The sequence below is a fragment of the Lycium barbarum genome, chromosome 6, assembly GCF_019175385.1.
Source record: "Lycium barbarum isolate Lr01 chromosome 6, ASM1917538v2, whole genome shotgun sequence".
Lineage (NCBI taxonomy): Eukaryota > Viridiplantae > Streptophyta > Magnoliopsida > Solanales > Solanaceae > Lycium > Lycium barbarum.
Window position 1 is genome coordinate 99,494,561 of NC_083342.1, and position 23,382 is coordinate 99,517,942.

General features: G+C 34.6%; 1 protein-coding gene and 1 pseudogene across 1 annotated transcript; one reads left to right on the forward strand and one right to left on the reverse strand.

The window, feature by feature from the left end:
• Window positions 1–10,341: 10,341 nt before the first annotated feature.
• LOC132599852 (uncharacterized) lies at window positions 10,342–12,732 on the reverse strand. The gene has a single exon (XM_060313033.1). The coding sequence runs from the start codon at window positions 12,582–12,584 to the stop codon at window positions 10,728–10,730; it is 1,857 nt and encodes a 618-aa protein (XP_060169016.1). The 5' UTR covers window positions 12,585–12,732; the 3' UTR covers window positions 10,342–10,727.
• A 7,484-nt stretch (window positions 12,733–20,216) lies between these two features.
• Window positions 20,217–21,111, forward strand: LOC132644253 (protein CANDIDATE G-PROTEIN COUPLED RECEPTOR 7-like; annotated as a pseudogene).
• Window positions 21,112–23,382: the final 2,271 nt, after the last annotated feature.

The window sequence follows — 23,382 nt, forward strand, 5'->3', positions numbered from 1 at the left end:
CTCCCTCTGTCCAATAAATTTTTTTTTTTTTTTTACATAGGGGAGGAGAAGAGGGAAATGAAGAAGGGGATTACGACCTGGATTCGACCCTAACCAATAAGGTAGGTGAAAGTTTAGGTAGTTAACCAATTGAGCTACTAAGTTCTTATTTTAAATATGTATTTATATAGTTGGTTTGATTTAATTTTTTGGTTAATATTTATTTAAAATCAAAATCGAACAAAATTGTATCTGTTTTTAAATTAGAAACCAACAAATCAAACAAAAGAGAAAAAAGATGTCAATTTTTTCCGATTTGGTTCTAATTTTCCATCCCAAAGATCATTTTTGTGGAAAAGATAACCATGCATTGTCTAATACTATCTATTTGTCACAAAATCAAACCCCACATATGAGTGTGTTTACTGTTTAGTGGGTTCTACCTTCCAAAATTTTCAAAATTGATGTTATTTTTTTTTTGTCAAATTATGAATTCAAACAACTTTGACGTTTTGCATGAATCTATTATGTTATTCTCAAATTCAATTTCTTTATATTATTTCTTTAGTTTTCTTAAATATTTATAGGAGTAATAAATAGTACAAAATTTGAACAAGTTCGAATAATTGAAGAATATACATATTCAACTCGTAAGTTTAACTTAAATTCAGTATGAAAGTTGTACAGTGTTGTAGTGAGTTGGATAGGATTTTTTCACGCTTAACGAGGCCCCAAGTTCAAACACTGACTATGGAAAGATCCTGTTAGAGAGCGCCTCCCATTAAATGAGTCTAACGTGACACAAATCCAAATTAGTTGGGGTCCCAATACAGGTATCGAACATTAAATACAAAAGAAAAAGAGAAAAATACATGAAATTTTACATGGCATAGCTAACTTTAAGAGGTATTTATTGTTATTAACTACTATTTAATTTAATTACTTTTCGTAGCTACAGTGAATTTTCAATTTACATATCGTAGCTACACCAAATATGTACGGTTATTCCAGTGTATCAAGCGTTCTCCCTCACCTCTCTCTCTCTCTCTCTCTCTCTCTCTCTCTCTCTCTCTCTCTCTCTCTCTCTCTCTCTCTCTCTCTCTCTATTCCCTCTCTCTTCTCCCTCGGCTCTGGCTTCATCGTACACGTAGTGGTCCTTAGCACCGCCGCAGCTAAGGTGGTTATAGTAGCTGTCGGTGATTCCGGAATCCATGGCTTCTTCTCAGAGCTAGATGGATACCGAGTTCTCCAACCTTACACAATCGATTGAGATCGAGTTCTTTTCACCGAATCTGAATCGGTTGAGATCGAGTTCCCTTCAAACAGGTTGATCGGATTTGAAATAATGAAGATCGTAACTGTAAAGCGATGACGATGAGATCCGCCACCGCCACCATCGAGTCACCGACGGAAGTTCTGCCACCATTATATTTTTTCTCACAGTAACGTTAATGGTAACAACTTAAACAACGGGTCCATTCTCTTTGTGTTCGTGAATCTGGAGCTCGACGTATCTGTACGTTATAGTCTTATAATTTGTTTTAGCCTTTGGTTGTGATCATGATAATGATTTTGAATTTCGTTCATATGATCTTGTGATAAATTTGAGGCAACATACAACCATAATATACTTAATTTGCGGTGAGCAAATCTGACACCGTCTTTGGCCTTTCGCAACAACTCCAGCTTTGTGCTCCCTGAGCTCTGTCCGTGAAATGACATGGATTTCTCCGATAACCTAATTCCCATTCGATTCTTAAATATATTTGATTATTTTTTTCTCAGATCTGAGTGTATCCGTCTGGTCGGAATTCACGGCTTTTTCTTCTTCTTGTATCTCAGATCTGACGGTATTCGCTATTTTTTTAGTGTAAATATAAGTTATATGTATTTGGCTGATTGTATTTTTGGGCAAAACTAGATGTATTTGACTGTATGTGTTGTTTGAATGATCAATATACATATATTTGTATACAATTTTTTTGAGTAAATACAGTGTATTTGAAATTTTGTTGTTTGTATACAAATTTACCCTTGTCATTGTTTGATACTGCCGATTTACGTTTTTTGAATAAACCCGAATACACTCTATAGCAGTGAAATACTAGTCGGGGTCAACACATATACATTCAAATACGGTCGAAAACATTCAACCTTGCGACGTCCAGCGGCAACCTTGCTAATCGGAGCTCGAATACATTCAAATATAATCAAAACAAAGGATAAATCAATATAAATACACTGGAATACACAGTTCCGTCATGTATTTAAATGTACTGGTATACAACTATTTTGAATACACATGTATTCAAAGAAATTAAGGTTGCATGTAGTCAAATACATGAAAATCCACACGACATCAAATTATGTTGAATATAACTGAATAATGTATTGAAATACATCCAAATACACGCGAATTGCCCTAATGTATCTACGAACCCTAAATTTGTAAAAGGCAGTTACGATTCGTTAAGAATTCCTAAAATATAGTTATTTAGGTAAGTTACTGTTATACCCCGTATCTTAGAACTAAGGTTAGACTCGTATCGTTAGAGTTTTAGCGAAAAATTTGAAAGTTTGTACGTATTAGGAAAGTGGTTGACAAGCCTACTTCCGGCACCCATAACCCCTTGATACATTGAGAATTTGGAAAAGGTTTCTAATGAAAGTTGTAGTACGTAGAAATACCTTTACAGGCATATATGGACCATGCCAATTAGAGTTCAGAGCAAGGAGATATGATCGTCTCAAAATGGCTAATAGAGAGGTGCTTAAGATTCGGAAGAATCGACTAATTTTTCGATACGTCTGCCTTCCATCCCAATTACAGGAAAATCCGTTGATAATTTGAGAAAACTTAGAACATAAAAGTTATAGCCCTTTGAAATATCTTTCCAACGGTATATTAGGGAGCCTAAACGGAGCTCTGTGTTAGGAGTTATGCCCATTTTACTGAACATTATCGATTGAGTATAAAAGTGACAGGGGAGCTTGCCGAGCTCGCCCCAAAGCGAGGCAAGGGCTCGCCTTGGGCAGTGCTCAGCGAGGTAGGGGTCCAAAAGTAGAAAACATTTAAGAAAATTGTCTAAGTGTAAAATGGACAAGGGAGCTAGCTGAGCTCGCCCCAAAGCGAGGCAGGGGCAAGCCATAGACCGCGCTCGGCTAGCCTGGGGGTCCAAAATGCCCCATGCTATAAATTCAACACTTAACTCGAATTCATTTATCAGACATTCCAACTTCGTTCTAAAGCCCTAAGCAGCCGTTTTCCTCCTCTCCTCATCCTCCCACGTCAAGGTAAGATCGTTCTAACGATTTTTGAGTAACTCTAACATTAATTCATGAATGGTAACATGATTCTTCAACCAAAACATAGGATTTCCAAGGTAAATCCTTCTCAAGCGATTCAAAACTAGAGTTTTGGTGTTTTTCGTCAGAGAAGCAGTTTAGTTCATTGGATTGGAGCGTTTACAGGTATGTCGGGCTTCTATTTACGTGTGGGAACATCTTTGTTTTTCCCCACGCCACGTTCTTCCATGATATGCAAGAGTTCACTAAACTAGGATTTTTAGCCAAGTTCATGATAACCCTAAGTTCATGTACATGATTTACCATGTTTGAACAATATATTCGTTGTTGTATTCCTAATTTTCCATTTTGGTTATTGAAAATCCGTCTGTAATCCATGAAAATCGATACTTTGCATTCCACGGGTTCTTACATGCAAGTTATGAAATATTATGTTTATTTTCATGGAAATCCTACATGTCCCCATGTTTTCATGCAAGTTATATTATGTAATTATTTTCATGTTATATTATACTTACAATCCATATTTACTAGTCATGTTTATGAAAAACCATGGGCTCAGATACCACCTATATTCATGTTCATGTTTTTGAGAGTTGCACAGATAACCGAGAAGGCTCAGATAGCCTGAAACTACGTTTGCCACTGTAGGATAAGGATCGATCCGCCCAGTTAGGACGATTCCCATGTTTTCCCCATTGAGGGATTTTGGATCCATTCATGTCATGTTCATGTCTTGTACCCCGGCAAGGGGCAGAGATCAGAAGCCACGTGTTAACGTGGTGGTTACATGTCGGTTATACTAATGCTCTCCCACAGATATTTTTACTCATGTTAAATCTAATGAGCATTATATATATATATATATATATATATATATATATATATATATATATATATGTTTATGTCAGATATTCATGTTCATGACCAGGTTTCAGTTTCAGTTTTAGCTTTTATCATGTTATTTCATGTGCCATGTTTTTTTCATTCAGTTGCTTTGCATACCAGTATATTCAATGTGATGACGTCCCCTTTCTATTGCCCGGGGACCTGCATTTCACGATGCAGGTACAGATTTACAGGATGATGTATCTACTCAGTAGGACTTTAAACGTATCAACTTGTTGATGAGCCCCATCTTCTTTAGGGTTTAGTCATTATTTACTTTATGTTAGTTATGAATTTAAGGTATGCTGGGGCCTTGTCCTAACAGTTATGTTTAGCAGTTCAGACTCATGTTAGAGGTTTCATAGACTAGTCAGTCAGTCATGTTGTGTCAGATAATCAGAGTCGTTTAGCCATCTTTGGCTCAGCATTTATGAAAATCCGCATTCATGTTTTAAACAAGTATTTTTATTTGATATTTTGAAATCTCATGTTTATTAACGCTCATCATGTTTTATGTCATATTCAGCTCATGTTATGTCTCATGATGATTCAACAAGCCATGTGGTTCGCTCGGTCAGATGCAGTAAGGCACCGAGTGTCGTGTTACGCCCAGGCTATGGTTCGGGGCGTGACAAAGCTTGGTATCAAAGCCTAGGTTCAAGTGTCTTAGGGAGTCTATGAAACCGTTTCTAGTGGAGTTTCCTTTATATGTATGTGCTAGCCACGCATATAAATGGTTAACTACCAATACATTCAGGATTGTCTCACTTCTTTCATACTCTAGATCCTGCAATTTGAGCCATTCATTCAGAAACTTTCCTAACTCGTGCCACGAAGCTTAGAATAGTTATATTCTCTTCCTATCGAATGCACAAGCGACGAGCAGGAAATCAAAGGTCCAAGTGAGGATGATTACCCATCGGGTGGTGCATATTAGTGATAGATGAAAGTTGAGAGGATATTGAGAGTGGGACAAAATTCATAGTCATTATAGACCAGAACGTAACCCTTATCACAAAGGACCGAGGCAATATCACGTTTTATAGTTATTGGTTCACCTCAGTTATCAGTTATACAGTCTTGCAGTTAGCAGGGTTATGGTTATTCAGTAGCCAATATTCAGTTATTTGGCTATCAGATCATCAGTTTTCAGTGTATCTAGATTTTTTTTTGTGGCATGTGAGTATACAATGATTCCTATGGGTGCAAAGAGAAAGTGTAGGTAATGACTACTACAGCGAAGTCTCCCCATATTTGAAGTCCGAATTAAGACCCAAGACTAGCCAAATAACGCGTGAAGTAATTTACCTAATGTTAGTACCCTCTGAAGGATAGGTTTCGGCACGGTAATATATATATATATATATATATATATATATATATATATATGTATGTTCTACACCTTAGGGAATAAGTTTATTTTGATTTTGGCCATGGATCCACAAGTATGAGGATGATAGATCAGATTTGAGACCCTAAGGAATAATAGGTTATGAAGTTGGCCGCAACAGGCATAAACTGCTCGCGATAATTGGACAGAAAAGGGCCTAATGGCCAAAAAAAAAATCATAGGAGTCAAACAAGTTTGATGTTGCGGAGGAGGTGATTTCAGTTGGTTCAAGTTTAATCAGGTTAGAACTAGAATGTACTATGTTAGTAAGTTACTACAACAAGTAGGTATTACTGTGAGATAAGAATAGCTGATAGTTCCCTCTCAGGTCGTGTGATAAGTGTTTACCCCAGATGTGTATAGTTTGACATGATTTTAAAGTGTATAGAAAGCTTGAGGTTAGGTATTTTAATATTTTATTTAAGAAAGACGTGATTGTCCTAAGATTAATCCATGACGATAGTCAGAAAAGATAGTATGCGATCGCAGAATAGGTCGGAGGATGAGGGAAGTTAGAAATAACCGTATGCTTTACGCTAGTTATTCAAAACAGAACAATAGAACATGATGATTAGCAGGTGGTTAGTAGAAAATAGTAAGTCGTGAGTAGATGTAGTGAATTACCAATTCCATCAGGGCTAGTAGAAGTACGATTTGGTATCTTTGGTCAGGTTAACGCTAGTAAGTGGGTAACAGTTGGAGTACACCAAGTGCGTGTTAAAGCCTAATGAGTTAAAGTTAAACTCGAATTACAGTGTCAGTGGTAGAAGAAAACCAGTTAAGAAGAACCAACATAATGATCAGATAACAACTTATTGCTAAACTTAAGGAATCCTTAGGCTTAAAATGTCAGCTTTTAAACTAAGGGGGAGATAGTACGATAAGTTACCAAAGTATATCATGTGTTCCTGATATTAATAAGCGTCGAGAAATAAAAGTTTGAGGTAATGTTACGTTCCCAATCCTGGAGTAATTCATGTACTAGGTGGTACTTAGGCCCAGAAGTACTCTACTCATACCTTACGTACTATATCGTGCCCGTGTTAGCATTTTACACTCCATGAATATGATTCAAGAATGAAGAATCCATCACGATAATGGTCTATGCAAAAGAAGTGTTCTTTCATGTTTTGCATATCAGGTTGTGCTCATGTCTAAAGCAAAAAAAAAAAAAAAAAAAAAAAAAAAATTGTATCCATATCTCATGTATCCATCGTGTTTTTTGTACCCATGTCATGTCTATGCTTTTAAAACGAAGTGTCCCATATGATTCGTACCTATAATTCATTTTCCTTCAATCATTCATGATCCTCCCACGATAATAATCAAGATGATCCAAGGTATTAATAGCTATGTTTCAGAGAGAACAAGGTAAGATTCAAAGTAAGGTATGTTCTAATTTGAAAGTGAGAGCCTTTTAGGTACTCTATGGTACTCATATCAAAAGTATTCTACGCAGATTCAACGTATTCATGCCATGCCCACGATAGAGCTCATGCTATATGTTAGGATCATATTTCTGTTATATAACTCAAGTCTGTCTCATTCGCACCGAGTTGCGCTTACGTTCAAAGACCAAGTAGTACTCCTACCTAATATGTCTATCGTAGTGATATCAAACCTCTAAGTGTTCGGATCCCATCTCTGCTCAGCATACAAATCTCCTGCCGTAACATAACATTTATGTTTTTCAACATTGAGGTTTCATGTTATGATATCCATGTTTTCACGCATTCAGATCTCATGTCAGTTCAGTACTCATGTATCCACGTCAGTCAGTATTTATGTATTCATGTTCCATGTCATGCTCCTCACGTCCATGCAATCGTGCCATGTCTATGCTAATGTTCTAATACTAATGTCATTCGTGCCTACGAATTCTTCTCAAATCTAGTGTATAATATCCATGTATTCTTTCTCTTCAGTACCTATGTGTTCATGTCAGACCGAAATTCATGAAAATTATCATTCACGTATTCATATCAATCCAGTATTCATGTTAGCCACGTTCATGCTCCAGTACCCTATTATGCCATATCATGCATGTTATGATGCCTTTTGCAGTTTGTGTTGTGCTCTAGTTAGCTGGTAGGAGGTTGAGGTTGTTAGGGCCAGATTTGGTCTATCAGGCTATGGAAAAAGTCAAGTTGATCCAAGGGCATTTGAGAATGGCTCAGAGTCTCCAGAAGTCCTATACCATTGAGAGGAGAAGGGACTTAGAGTTTCAAGTTGATGATTGGGTGTTTTTAAAGATTTCATCTAGGAAAGTTGTGAGGAGATTTTGACAAGAAAGGGAAGCTTAGAATCCTGTGGAGGATTGGTCAAGTAGCTTAAGAACTTGAGTTGCCACAAGATTTGGCGGCTGTACACCTAGTGTTTCATGTATCTATGTTGAGGAAGTATGTGGGCGACCCGTCTTTGGTTGTTCCTGTTGATACTATTGCAGTTAAGGATGGTTTGACCCATGAGGAGATTCTCGTAGCCATTCTTGATCGTCTGGTTTGCAAGTTGAGAGCTAAGGAGGTTTCCTCAGTTAAAGTTTTATGGGGAAGTCAGAAAGTTATGGAGGCTACATGGGAAGCCGAAGAAGATATGAAATCCAAGTATCCGTACTTGTTTGAGGATCTAGTAGAGAATGCTCAAGGTAACTAACTTCCATATCTATGTCATGTCCCTTACATATTCATGTCCCATGTTTCACGTTCATGTTCATGTATTAAGTAGTCATGTCTCATGCTTCAGTATTCATGTTTATATGTAATCATGTCATGTCAGCTCAATACCTATGACTTATGTCATGTTTTCTTCACGTTCATGTATTCAAGCCATGTCCAGCGATGTTCTTAACCATGACCCATCATTCAAGGAAGAACGATTCCAATGGGGATATAATGTTACATCCCGTATCTTAAAACTAAGGTTAGACTCGTATTGTTAGAGTTATAGCAGAAAATTTGAAAGTTTGTACGTATTACGAAAGTGGTTGACAAGCCTACTTCCGGCACCCATAACCCCTTGATGCATTGAGAATTTGGAAAAGGTTCCTAATGAAAGTTGTAGTACGTAGAAATACCTTTTCAAGCATATAAGGACCAGGCCAACTGGAGTTCGGAGCAAGGAGATATGATCGTCTCAAAATGGCTAATAGAGAGGTGCTTAAGATTCGGTAGAATCGACTAAGTTTTCAATATGTCTGCGTTCCATCCCAATTACAGGAAAATCCGTTGATAATTTGAGAAAACTTAAAACATGAAAGTTGTAGCTCTTTGAAATAGCTTTCCAACGGTATATTGTGGATCCCGAACAAAGCTCTGTGCTAGGAGTTATACCCATTTTACTGTACGCTGTCGACTGAGTGTAAAAGTGACAGGGGAGCTCGCCGAGCTCTCCCCAAAGTGACGCAAGGGCTCACCTTGGGCCGCGCTCAACGAGGTAGGGGTCCAAAAGTGGAAAATATTCAAGAATCTCAAGATTACTACTTAATTCAATCATTACAATTGCTTAGAAATAGTGAGAAAAGGTGGAACCTTATTATCGAAACTTACAACAAGATAAATTAACTACAAAATTTTAAAATGTATCTAGAGTTAGAATTGCTCATGTAAAAATATCAATTTTTTTTTCCAGAAAATCATTGATTAAATGTATGATAATCCTTTCGAAATGAAACTTCTTTATTTTGTTCCATAGATTTATTCAGGATTATATTCATCTCGCCATAAATTGTTTCTGTTTCTACATCAAAATAAAAAATGATGCATCGTACTCTCTCCGTTTCATATTAGTTGTCACATTGTCATTTTTTACGCCCAATAAGGAATCATAAATAAAAAGTGTATATTTACTACTTTACCCTTATCTCTCTCCAATAAACTGTACCCTAATTAATACCATTGGTTATTTTTAAGAACACTTAATATCAAAAGCAAAATAGGATGAATAACCTCTCCATTTCAATTCCCTGTTTTATTCTATCAACTTTTTGGTAATCGAATAAACTAGAGATAAAGAACAAGAATTTAATTCAGAACATGGAATCTAAAGCAAGATCCAAAGAAAGAAAACTAAGGAACCAATTTGTAATTTGTCTCTATTAGGCCTACAACAAGAATAGCAAGTGTATCTAGTAGAGGCTTACAACAAGCAAAGACTTGTAATGAAAAAAAAACTTAAGTTAGAAAGTTAGACCAAGAAACATTAGGTGATTCTTCCCGTTTGTTCTAGCCTTGGTGGACAGAATTACCTAGTACCTGTTGCGGGTGGGAGGTGACAGATATCCCATGGAATTAGTCGAGGTGCACGCAAGCTGAGTCGGACACCACGGTTATCGAAACAAAAATGCCGGAAGTAGTTTTGATAGAAAGCAACCATGTAAAGATAGGGATTTGAGATTCAAAACTTTGAACTGTATACCAGTTCAATCAATAAAAGCCTCCATCCACCAAAAATAAATGAGAGAGCAAGAATATCGGAGAAAACTATTGGAGAATTTACCTCAGCATGTACAATAACTAAAGAGTGTAGCAATTCCACAACAACATCTCGCACACCCTGCAACGCATAGAGAGTCGTGCTATGATTCATTCTATCGTTCCAGGCATAAGAAATCCTTCCGTTAAACAAGGCCAGGGTGCACCACCCCATTGTACACAACACAATAAATAGTACAAGAACTGTTCTAAAAAAGCGAAAATCCCAAAATATCACAAGGTCCCAAGACTTGAAGCGAAAAGAGAGAAGTGAAGGCACATAGTAGAACACACCAAAAGAAACAACAACGTGATAATAGATTAAAGAGAATACTGAAAGAGTAATTGGAACTTTTCAAGCGCAATAGGGAGCATAAACCTTTTGTACTTGTTAAATAATGTGTTTTAAGTCCTTTACTTCAAAAGGCACAGGAAGAGCCCTATACAGCCTTTAGTATTTGCACTAGATCCAATATATGACCTACAGCGTGGAAGAAATTTCAGAAAATATAATGACATAAAATGCAAAAATATCACCAAACTTGTTCAAGCCTAGTCTTCCTCTTGCGAAAATCTATCAGCCCAACTTGAAATGCACCATTGCTTGAAGTTGGCTTCATCTCAAACGGTACTTGCAAATTTCCCAGCCAAAAGCAGAGACAATGCGCACGCTTAGCATCACCACTAGCCACCTTCTATCTTGCACATAATGCATTGAGCAACACATGACCAAGCATAAGGTCCACAAAGTACTGGTGCCCAATCTGGCCATCCATCCACTTAAGCTTGGCGGGAGCACGACCATAATGCACCCCGTCATTGCATCGGTTGTCATAGTGCCACGGATAAGTCATGTCGAAATCATCAATGACACGATCAACTAAACCATATGCCCTAAACTTATCCAAGACTACCCCGTTGAAGGCCTCCATTTTATTTGGATTGAATGCTAATCGTCTAGCATATCCTCCCGTGGTTACTGTCGTTCTATATATGACTTCGGGTGGTCTCAAACCTCTCTGCCTTAACCCATTAAATACCTCAGCCCAGAATGATGCAGCATAGTCAGCGCCTTCAATGAAACACCTAATATTAGACCAATGCAGTCCATCATGTAAGCCCGAATTCATGATTATAGTGTCTGGAACAACATGTCCCGAGAAGTACCCTTTCAAAAGCTCTCTATAGTCAGCATCCCTCAATGAATTTAAGCCTTGATTTTTGCCTGTCTCATTAGGATGCCCATTGAAAATGTTAGTAAATCGAACTGTTTGTGATGGATTCCTTGGGTTGCTGATGTTCAAATCAACTCTTCTTGGAACCCAGTTTATATCATGTACATCTAAAATGAAATTAAGGATGTTTCTCACTGTGTCACAGTGATTCGAATCCCCCCACCAGAAAACCCAGCGACCCTTCAAACAATTCCATGCTTCTTCACTTGAGAACATTTTGAAAGAACAATGTGTTGAATATACCCAACCATTGCTGTCCAAGGACCCCAGTGGACCATCACACCATGGCTTTTGGCATGGAAAATTTGGTTCTTGGCATCTGTATCGCCCATAATTGCTAATTAGACAGCTATCGTTCTTGGTATGACGAGTCCATCGACCAGACCACACATCTCTAACAAGATCTGATTTCTTGCATTGAGATATTACAGGTAATTTAACGGAGGACTTGGAGAATTTGACTGGGATCACGCGCAAAACCTTGTCAAATGCAAATCTTTCAGGTGAAAACTTCAAGCCTTCGTAACGTCTAAATAGTAGGATGATTGTGAGATTGTAATCCCCAGAAAAATCAGGGTGGACTTGCAGGGAAAACCGGTAAGTACCATTGCCAAAATCTTTAATAGGAGGCCTAGACTTCCATGTTTCACCAGCAATATCAGTTTCAAAATAATCACCACCCAAACAGTGGGGTTTCCCAGAATCATCCAATGCAAGGAAAACAAACTCATGAATATCCCCAGTTGACAACTCAATATTCTCACGACCATCCAAAGCAGGGATTTTTATATCCACTGTTCTTGAATCCCTACACGGCTCACCTCCAGCAGCCAACCAATTAGTAAGCAGATTTGATGAATAGTTTGCCTCTAATTCAGCAGAAATCCACATAAGAACTCTTGGTCTTGAAACCTCTACCCTTACTAGTTCCTTATGGGACAAATTTGTCACCATTTCAAGGCTGAAATCATGGGCATTACCTTGATTTTCAGTCAAATTAATTGGTTTTCGTTCGACTTTATTAGGAGCCAGATTTTTTCGGGCAAAATCTTGGTTGAGTTTCTGGTAAGTATTTACCCAATACTGGTAATATTGGATAATATTGGTAAAGCTGAAATCTTTAAAGGTAGGACTAAACTTTCCTGAACTATTCACCTTAAAACTACCCATGCTGACACTATCAATCTCCCACAAAATCAAGATTCCTAGAAAAACACACATTGTCAATAGCTTAAACCACCATTGAACCTTGGGGTTATTAAACCTCATAACCCACCCAAAATTTGCAGATTTCTCAGGCATCTGTGAGGAAAACATTTTGCCACTATTTTAAAACAAGAAGAGATGTAGGATTAGCGATTTTTTTCAATAAAAATGTAGTGAAATAGCTAAAGAAAAGTACTGAAACTGACAGTAAAGCTTCAAGAATGGTGCAAAAGAAAGCATGCAAAACGACAGCTGATCATCACTATTTATTTTGATTAGCTTTTATTTTAAAAATAATAAAACAGTATTACGCTTTAATGGCATTTACTTTTATCCTTTTTGGGGCCGACGAGAATGCATGCTTACCAACTAAATTAATCCTCCTCCGTGGAGTCTGAATCAAAATAATACAGTATTTTCTAAAATCAGTTGAGTTGGTTATATGAATTGAACATCGCTAATTTTAGTCTTTATATTATAAAAATTCCTTACAAATTGATTAATTTACTTTATTTGTCAATTTACCACGTGTTTTTTTCTTCCACGTAATGTCCATAATGTATCTTGGTCGTGCTAATAAGAGAATTATTTAAATTTGAGTTTTCATTTGTCTATATAATAATATATAGATTCTTATTTGTACTTTTCGTTTCGTTAAATGCACTCGAATAGAGAGCATGTATCTTGATGGTCTATATAGAGAATTATTTTAATTCTGAGTTTTATGTTGTCTATATAATATGTATCTTTTGTTTGTACTTTTCATTTGGTTGAATGCACTTGATTAGATAATGAACGAAAATTTTCTGAGTCCGGAGCCAAAATGGCATATTTTTACAGCAATTAGACCAAAATAAGCTGTCTTTTTTTTTTTATACCCAAATGGGTATTTCGTTGATCATTCAACGAAATACCCCAGTTACTGTTCATAGCAGCAACTCTTTTTTTTTTTTTTTTTTTTTTTTGCTATTTCGTGGATTGTTCCACGAAATAGCTTTTTTTTTAATTTTTTTTTGCATTTCGTGGAACAATCCACGAAATAGCTTTTTTTTTTTTTTTTTTTTTTATTTCGTGAAAAAAATGATTTTTTTTTACATATCATGACACAATCCACGAAATAGATGTTTTTTATTTTATTTCGTGAATAAAAAAAGAAATAGGAAATTATAATTTTTTTTTTGTTTTTGCATTTCGTGTATTAAAAAACGAAATAGGATAAAAATTTTTCTAATTTCGTTCGTATAAAAAGGAAATTGGAATATATATATATATATATATATATATATATATATATATATATATATATATATTATTTCGTGTATTAATGAAGGAAATTGATTTGTTTTTTTTTTATTTTTTTTGCATTTCGTAATCTAATGAACGAAATAGGTTTTTTTTTTTTTTTGTATTTAGTGAATAAAAAAACGAAATAGGAAATTATATACATATATATATATATATATATATATATTTTGCATTTCGTGTATTAAAAAACGAAATAGGAAAATAAAAAATAGGAATATATATATCATTCATGTACCAATGAAATAGGATGAATATATATATATATATATATATATATATATATATATATATATATATATATATATATATATATATATATTTGTGTTTCATTTATAAAAACATTTATATATTCACGAAATAAAAAAAAATCTTATTTCATTTTTTAATAAACGAAAAAAAAAATAGTTGTAAAGTCAAGACATAACTTTATTTTAAATATAAATATAATTCTAAAAAATATAGGGAGAAAAACTAGTTGTAAAGTCGTCAAACTTTAGATGGTCATAACTTTGCGCTCGGACGTCCGATTTACGCGATTGCTTTTTTGATTTTGGGTATTTTTCCGATATCTATGCACACAAACTACCGCAAGGCGGTTTGGCCGAGCCGATTTTTAAAAAAACGTCTTTTATCACATTCAATTTCAATTTTTCCCCAAATTGGCATGAAATTTTCAGTTTTATTTACTTATAAGATGATGATACGCAATAGATTTCAACGTAAAAATCCAGGGATAATGTATCTGTGAATGTCAATTTCACTTCTGCGGTTTCAATTTTTGAAAATAAAGATGACTAATTTTCTCGATATATAAAGTTGACTAAAATAACCTTACAGTTAAACACTAAGTTTTTTGAAAAATATATTTTAAAAAAATGGCTTTTAATCAATTTGGAATATATATATATATATATATAAGATCAATTTCAAAAATATATAAAAAAACTGTTTTTTTTTTATATTTCGTGGATTGTTCCACGAAATGCAAAATAAAAAATAAAAAAAAACAGTTTTAAATTAAAAAATAAAACAGTTTCGTTAATATAAATAAAACTGTTTTTTTTTTTTTTTTTGCATTTCGTGGAACAATCCACAAAATATTTCATTGGTACATGAATGAAATATATATATATATATATATATATATATATATATATATATATATATATATATATATATATATATTCCTATTTCATTTTTATATAAACGAAATGAAAATAAAATTATTTTCCTATTTCGTTTTTTAATACACGAAATGCAAAATATATATATATATATGTAAATAATTTCCTATTTCGTTTTTTTATTCACTAAATACAAAAAAAAAACCTATTTCGTTCATTAGATTACGAAATGCAAAAAAAATAAAAAAACAAATCAATTTCCTTCATTAATACACGAAATAATATATATATATATATATATATATTTTTTTTTTCCAATTTCCTTTTTATACGAACGAAATTAGAAAAAAATTTATCCTATTTCGTTTTTTAATACACGAAATGCAAAAACAAAAAAAAAATTATAATTTCCTATTTCTTTTTTCATTCACGAAATAAAATAAAAAAACATCTATTTCGTGGATTGTGTCATGATATGTAAAAAAAAAATCATTTTTTTCACGAAATTAAAAAAAAAAAAAAAAAAAAAGCTATTTCGTGGATTGTTCCACGAAATGCAAAAAAAAATTAAATAAAAAGCTATTTCGTGGAACAATCCACGAAATAGCAAAAAAAAAAAAAAAAAAAAAAAAAAAAAGAGTTGCTGCTATGAACAGTAACTGGGGTATTTCGTTGAATGACCCATTTGGGTATAAAAAAAAAAGACAGTCTATTTTGGTCTAATTGCTGTAAAAATATGCCATTTTGGCTCCGGACTCAAAATTTTCTAATAACATTTTATTTTCAATTTGAAATATTGCATAACTTATGCTACGTAAATGAGACTAAAAAAAAGTTATCTATCTTATTTAGAATAGAAACATATTTATACACATTCAAACTCTCCAAGTTCGTCGAGATGAGACAAAGTTACCGAAGAATGCAAAGTGAGAGTTATTAGTATTACCGCATTACGCGAAACTCTATTATTTTGCACAAAATGTCATAATCTAGGTCAAGTGATAGTGCACAGTAAAAGTTATTAATATTACAACATTACAATAATTACATTGTTTTGCAAAAAAAGTCATTACATTGTTTTGCAAAAAAATGTCATACTCTAGGTCAAGTGATTGGAAGATAAGACCTTCATTATGGTTATTTCATTAAAAAACGTACCTGTAGCAAAGGAGTCAAATGGATGGTAGCTAATGGTAACCTTATTAACATCTGGGATTTCAACTCGATTCCCCTTGTCTAAAACTTAATTAGATCGCTTATTCAAGGTCCTATTGCTAAGAGTGATTTAGACAAAAGGGTGTGATAAGACAAAAGGGTGTGTGATATTAGAAATCCGAAAACAGTCTCTCTATCTTCCGAGATGGGGGTAAGGTCTGCGTACATTTTACCCTCCCCAGACCCCACACTGTGGGATTTCATTGGGTATGTTGGAGTTGTTGGAGGTGTGTGATATTAGAATAACAACGGATTGTTTGATAACTGTTCGTTTGTCCTTCCACCATAAGTCATTGATGAAATCTGCTACTCCCAACACACACGCGTAAGTATACGTGGTCGTACAAATAATATAGTGATTTTAGAGATCGGATGTCGAACCCACAGGGACTTATGATTAACCGTCAACTAAATTAAATGACCCGAATTGTCTATACAAGAGATGAAATCTGAAGGTTGTAATTATAAACTAACTAAAAATAAAAGAAAAGAAATAATGAACTTCAACCAAGAAAGAGCGTGTGCTTATATTATCAATGAGATGAATGTTCCAGGGTTGTTGTTGGTTCACCAATCGTATTGAGTCATTCAAGTATCTCACCCTTGCAGTTTTATTCACGATTGCTAATTAACCGTATTATTAATCTCATAGTATTCTCCCGAACTACTGCTCGTCGATTCAATACAGTTCGCCACATATATTCCTATGGAATTGACCTGTTAAGAATGTAATTCGTCCACAATATTTAATTGAATGCGGCGACTACGTATACTCCTATCCTAGCCACAAATCCAAGCCTAGCTGTAGGGATAATCAGATCACACTCTCCTTACTTCTTCTCTAATCTAAAAACGTCTCTCCCAAGCACGTGTATTAAATAGTAAATAGAACTCCACTGTTGCGCAGATAATCAAGCAATTAAGAACAAAAGTAAAGAAACAATCATATGTGAATAAACTAATAAGATAAAAATACTTGTCAAACGTCAATATTCTTGGTTACACCACAACCCTAGAACGAGAAGTTTAGCTCCACATAGACATTGAGAAAGAAAAATAAATCATCTAAAGAATATATATATAAAGTAGTAGTAAGGAGAAGAAGAGGACCCAATAATTTCTGACCTTTACGATGGTTCCTAGCTCTCTCTAGGTCAAAAGTTATCTAAAAATCGTGCAAAGGGTCTTTTATAGTGCTGAGAAATAATCCTTCTATGCTCGTCTAAACGGATTAGGACTTAGAAAATATTCCCGTCGGCACTCCTAGCTCGCTGAGCGAGCCTTGTAGCGAGGTGTGTCCTCACCCTGCCTTTGTTCAGCGAGGTAAAAGGGTCTATTTTGTCCTTACACTTTTTTCACTTGATTTTCCCTTTTGGTCACAACACCTCGCTGAGCGAGGTGTAAAGAGAGCTTGTGCCTCACTATGGCTTTGGTTCGGCGAGGTCCTCTGCCCATTCTACACTTAGACAAATTCCTGGAACACTCTCAATTTGATCAGCTCACCTCGCTGAGCGAGGCTGGGGGCGAGGTGTTCCCTCGCTTTCACTTAGCTCAGCGAGGTCTTCATGCCCCGTCTTCCTTAGCCAATTTCGCGTGCAATTTCATTTTCTTACCAATCAACACGTTTTTCTCGTAAAGTACCTAAATGCAACAAGCACACATGTATTAGTTCATAATGCAAGCTTAATAAGTAGTTAGGCATATTTAGCTTAATTTGTTCTTTAAACAAGATAAAACATGGGTAAATACGGCTGTTAGGCATATAAATACATCTAACATCACCACTCCACACTTAAACCTTTATTTGTCCTCGAAACAACACTCAACACACCAACTTCACTTACGATTCGCTGAACATTACCAAATTGAACAGGTCTGCATCGGAATAAGGTCACCAAGGCTATTTAAACATATACGAGCAATAATCTCAAGCACAACATCAATTTCAAACGTGCCAACAACTACTTCAAAACATCCTAACCTCTAAAACTGACTCACTTATATGAATTTAGGCAAAAACGATCATGCCGCCTAGCAAAGAAATCAAACGTATCACAAATCTCTTACCAATTTATGTACCCTTACCACAAATAGAGTTGCCCAAATTTTTTCAATCAACACAAAACACGGGCAATAAATAGAAAGAGTTACTCTCACTCTCAACAACAAAATTCACATGCTCATACGACATACCATAAGCTTGCCCTTAATGTTATACTCTATTAACAAAAGAATATCAAGCATATGATCAAATTGGACTTTTATGGTTGTAATGTCGGCTAAGGGATGGGTAGGAATTATTTGGGTAAATAGTGACTAACATGCCGAAGCACTTTAAGACATACACTTTATCATTATTATGTGCTTTCCATTGTTTTGTTAACACTTCAACCCGTTTGTTCACTTCACCTTATGTCCCCCTTTATCATTAAGCACTCTCTTTATTTTCTTCGTACGTCACTAGTTAGGAGCAAGTTTTTATTGTTTATCTTTTTTAGGCAGAACACAATTTTTTTTTTCGCTCCCTACTAACAACATACACTAACTATATTCAACAAGTGCACCCTTTACCTTATTTTTATAGTTTCTACCTTAACTTCCCTTTATATCTACTTCCCATTTACTTTCAAGCACTAGATTTTTAAAGGGCTTTAGGTGTTCAGGACCAAATATCACAAGTTATGCCAACAAAAGGGATGGCAAAAAATGTGGTTATCACAGAAAATAGGCTAAAGGCTCAAAAGGGGTTAACAAAGAATATCACATATGGATAGGCAAATAGATGGTCAAAAATTATGGCTAACAAAGAAATGCCTATATCATCTCCTAACTTAACACACCTAGTTTCACTTTGTCAACATATCGTGCAAGTTCTAGACATCAATATGAGACATGGAATATATACAAAAATTACTCACCATACATGATACCCTCATGGTTCAAGATGGATCCACATTGACCCTCTACTTAGCAAACAATGACACGAATTCAATGCAAGCATGTTTAAGCCAACAATTTTATCTAAGAGTCGAGTTGAAGGGCTTTGATAAGATATGCTATCTTGTGTTTTGATGATTTGACAAACACTCTGTGGACCAGGTGTTGACACCTAATTTTGGCTCGACGTGCTTAAAATTAACGTTTTGGGGGGCCCTGATTCGTTAAAGAGCACGAAATACATTTTTTACACATTTTTACATTTTTTTCAACAATTTATTGATGATTATCCTTATTTTAGGAATTTTCTCAATTTATTGTCATTTTTTTTTCAAGAACCATTATTTTGCACATGTATAGCACAATATTACCATTTTCGTGCAATTAAATTGTTTCTTAATTTTATAGCAATACATTTTCATATCTTCCACATTAATATTTATATTTTATACTTACGTTATTATTTATACATGTATTAATTAATTATATTTTAGTGCAGTCCGACAGTGTAGAAAAAATTGGAGCAATTAATTTTTAAACGCGGAGCAAGAATTCGATCAAGTAAAGGTCTTATCACTTTTTTTTAAAAAAAGGTTGATTGAGGTGATGTGTTGGGGACAAAGGGGTATGGTTTCATTATTTTTGAGCATAAAAAGGGGTGTTTGTTTATATTATAAGAAAAAGGGGGGATTAATTTAATGATTGGAAATCCAACACATATTTGCACAAACACACCCTAATTTTCAGATTTGGCTGTTCTTCTCTCCTAACAAAAACCCTAAACATTTCCCTCTCCTCACACCTTTCTTTCCTGCCGCCACCCGAGCTCCGGCGAACCTCCGCCACACCTCTCAGTCAACCATCATAACCAACAAGCAAACCTTACACTTCACCTCACATTTCTTATCAATCCATAAAAACCCCAAAACCCGCAATACATTTTTCTTGTAGTACTAAACAAGGTTGCTCTGTTCAATTGTTCTCTTTTCTCTATAGTCTTTACTGTCTTAATTACCACCGCATTAGCAGAGATCCAATCCGATTCACGTTCTACAATCCCCTTTGATGAATTCGGGTTCACCCATTTCGGTCGTCTTAACCTCACTGTAACCGACATCACCTTATCCCACTCGAAATCTGGACCCGAACCCATTCCATCTGAATTGGATTTTCCCTTGTTACACGTGAAGCTTGGCAACACGTTCTTGAACAACCATCTGTGAAACAATTCAATACTTCTTTTAGTGTCGGTGAAGCGAATCAATTCACTCTTGTTTTTGCTAATTGCATGCCTAATTTGGAAGTTTCAATGAATGTTCATTCGGTTATGTATAATTATAACCCGAAAGTGGGAATCTTTATTTTCTGTCTGCAGGCAAGACTGCTCTTCCAGTGATTTATTATTTGTTTCTTGTAGTGTATGTTTTAATAGGGGTTTTATGGGTTTTTGCATTTTACAAGAAAAGGTTATTTGTTTATGGGATTCATTTCTTTATGCTTGCTGTTGTGATCTTGAAAGTATTGAATTTGCTGTGTGAGGCTGAGGATAAATCGTATATTAAGAAGACTGGTACTGCTCATGGTTGGGACGTTTTGTTTTATATATTTAGCTTCTTGAGGGGTATTAATTTGTTCACTTTGATAGTTTTGATTGGAACTGGTTGGTCATTCTTGAAGCCTTACTTGCAAGATAAAGAAAAGAAGGTTTTGATGATTGTTATTCCTTTGCAAGTCGTGCCCAATCATGCTCAGGTTGTGATTGATGAAACTTGCCTTTTTGGTGAAAATTCACACACATGGAAGCAGGTTTTCTTGCTTGTTGATATTGTGTGTTGTTGTGCTGCATTGTTTCACACCATGGCCGATGAAGAAATTTCCGTCGATTTCCAAGGCTTTCCATGTACAAAGACGGATTTTTATTTTAAGTTTATTTATTATTTTTTAATTCATCCGATAATTATTTATTTTCTTACTAACATTTTTTATTAAGTCTCATGCAGGTATCTGAAGTTATTTTTTGGAAGATGGCACTCAAAGAAGTTCAAATAGCTTCTTAAATATATATGTATATATATATATATATATATATATTTTACATTCTTAAATTATGCAAGCATAAAATATAGTGAAACTTTACTTTTTAGGGTGTAGGCTAGTGGTATTTATTTATGATCTGCTTAGGTGATTTAAATTTTATGTGTTTTAGATAAATTAATATTAGACAGTTATTATTTTTGTAGTTAATATTCTGATAGTTATCATGTTTCGCTAGAGTTTTAATTCAATAGCTTAGCACACTTAAGTGAATAAATAGGGTGATTTGCCTCAATATTTAGGCTTTAGAATGTACTCTCATAATTAATTGATTAGGAGTACATACTTAACTAGTTAAATTAGTTAACTCACTTCGAGTGCAAAATAATTTCATGTCCATTTTCTTTTTATACCTTTGTCACATACCCAAGTTTCTAAGTTGCACATAACCTTTTTTTTTAAAAAGTAATTATTATATCACATATGTAAAAAATACATATTGCACGATTATTTATGTGAATAGTCATATTAGTTATTCTTTAGTCTAAATTCTACTAATTTTTGTAAGTAATAATCAAGCCTTTTTACACATCCCTCGAATAGTTAAATTGGTCCAGCCGGGAACCACATTTGTGGATTCTGAAGGATGCCTAACACCTTCCCTTCGGAATAATTTGAACCCTTACCTAGAATCTCACTTATTTTCGTAGACCATGTTAAGCTGCATATATTAATAATTTATAGGTACCCTAGTATACCTTAAATGCTAGGTGGCGACTCTGTACATAATTAATTATTTCAGAGCTCCATAAGTTGTGTTTTGTTTAGCCTTTGGTAAAAAATGAGGTGCAACAACATGACGACTCTGCTGGGGAACACTTAGGTTCTAACCATATGGACTCAATTTGTTATTCGAGGTATGTTATCTTTATTTGAATTTTTCCTTTATTTTACTTGCCTGTATTTATTCGTCATGTATATACTTTCCTTTGTTCCCTTATTTGTTTACGTACATACCTGTGTTTAATTCCATACACTGTATTATTGCCTTTTTTACTAGCAAGTTTTATTTACCATACTCATTTTTTACTTTATTGTAAATTATGCATATTGCTTTTACTGTTTCTCTTTAATTGCTATCTTTTTGTGGTTTTATATTAATATTCATACGTGTTATCGGTTTATATAAATTGGCATTCCGTTCATATTTCCTCCACTACTGGAAAATTCACACAAATTCACACACTTAAAGCGGTTTCGCGGTTCGCGGCCGTGCACTACTAAATTACCCTTTTAGTTGGATCGATCTTGTGGATTTAGTCGATCGGCGGTGCAGTCGACGACCACGGACTTTCCACTCCCAAGTTGTCCGCTTGGAGGAGCCTTGTGTCATAGGAAAACCAACTCTTAGAATTCCTAGGTTACTGTACATTCCATTTTGCAGTTGTTTTTAGCTAGGTTGAATTTTATCCTTTATTTCGAACATTCTTTTCATTTTTCACATACTCTTATTTGTTACATGTTTTTGTTTTTAAATAAATATTGTTGTTATTTGCTTTGCACTATCTTAGCACTTTATCTAACTATTTTAGTTGATTTGTGTTGAACCCTGCATTTTGTAAAATATTTTTCTTCAATCATGCATTTTATACCCTATCTGCAAGAACTACGCACACCTGATTCTCTTCTTTGATGAGATACGTAGGCAGCCCTTTTGGGTTCGGTATTCATTATTCATTATTAAAAAAAAATCACAAAAAAAAAAATTCTTTATTTTTAAAAATCACAATTTTTTTTTCTTTCTATCCTATCTGCAAGAACTACGCACACCTGATTCTCTTCTTTGATGAGATACGTAGGCAACCCTTTTGGGTTCGGTATTCATTATTCATTATTAAAAAAAAATCACAAAAAAAAAAATTCTTTATTTTTAAAAATCACAAAAAATAATTTTTTTTTCTTTCTATCCTATCTGCAAGAACTACGCACACCTGATTCTCTTCTTTGATGAGATACGTAGGCAGCCCTTTTGGGTTCGGTATTATTATTCAAAAAAAATCCTTTATTTTGAAAAAAAAAAATCACAAAATATTTTATTTCTTTCTATCCTATTTCAACGAACTACGCGCACCTGATTCTCATCTAAGATGAGATACGTAGGCAACCCTTCTCGGGTTCGGTACCCCTATTAAAATAATACAAAAATACAAAAATATTTTTTTAGATTCATATCTTTGACTTGGTTGGTACCAACATAGTTAGGGTTGTGCATATGAAAGAAACAAGTGATAATC

Coding starts and splice junctions, on each gene's coding strand:
- LOC132599852 (XM_060313033.1), bottom strand. CDS start 12,584: ATGTTTTCCTCACAGATGCCTGAGAAATCTGCAAATTTTGGGTGGGTT.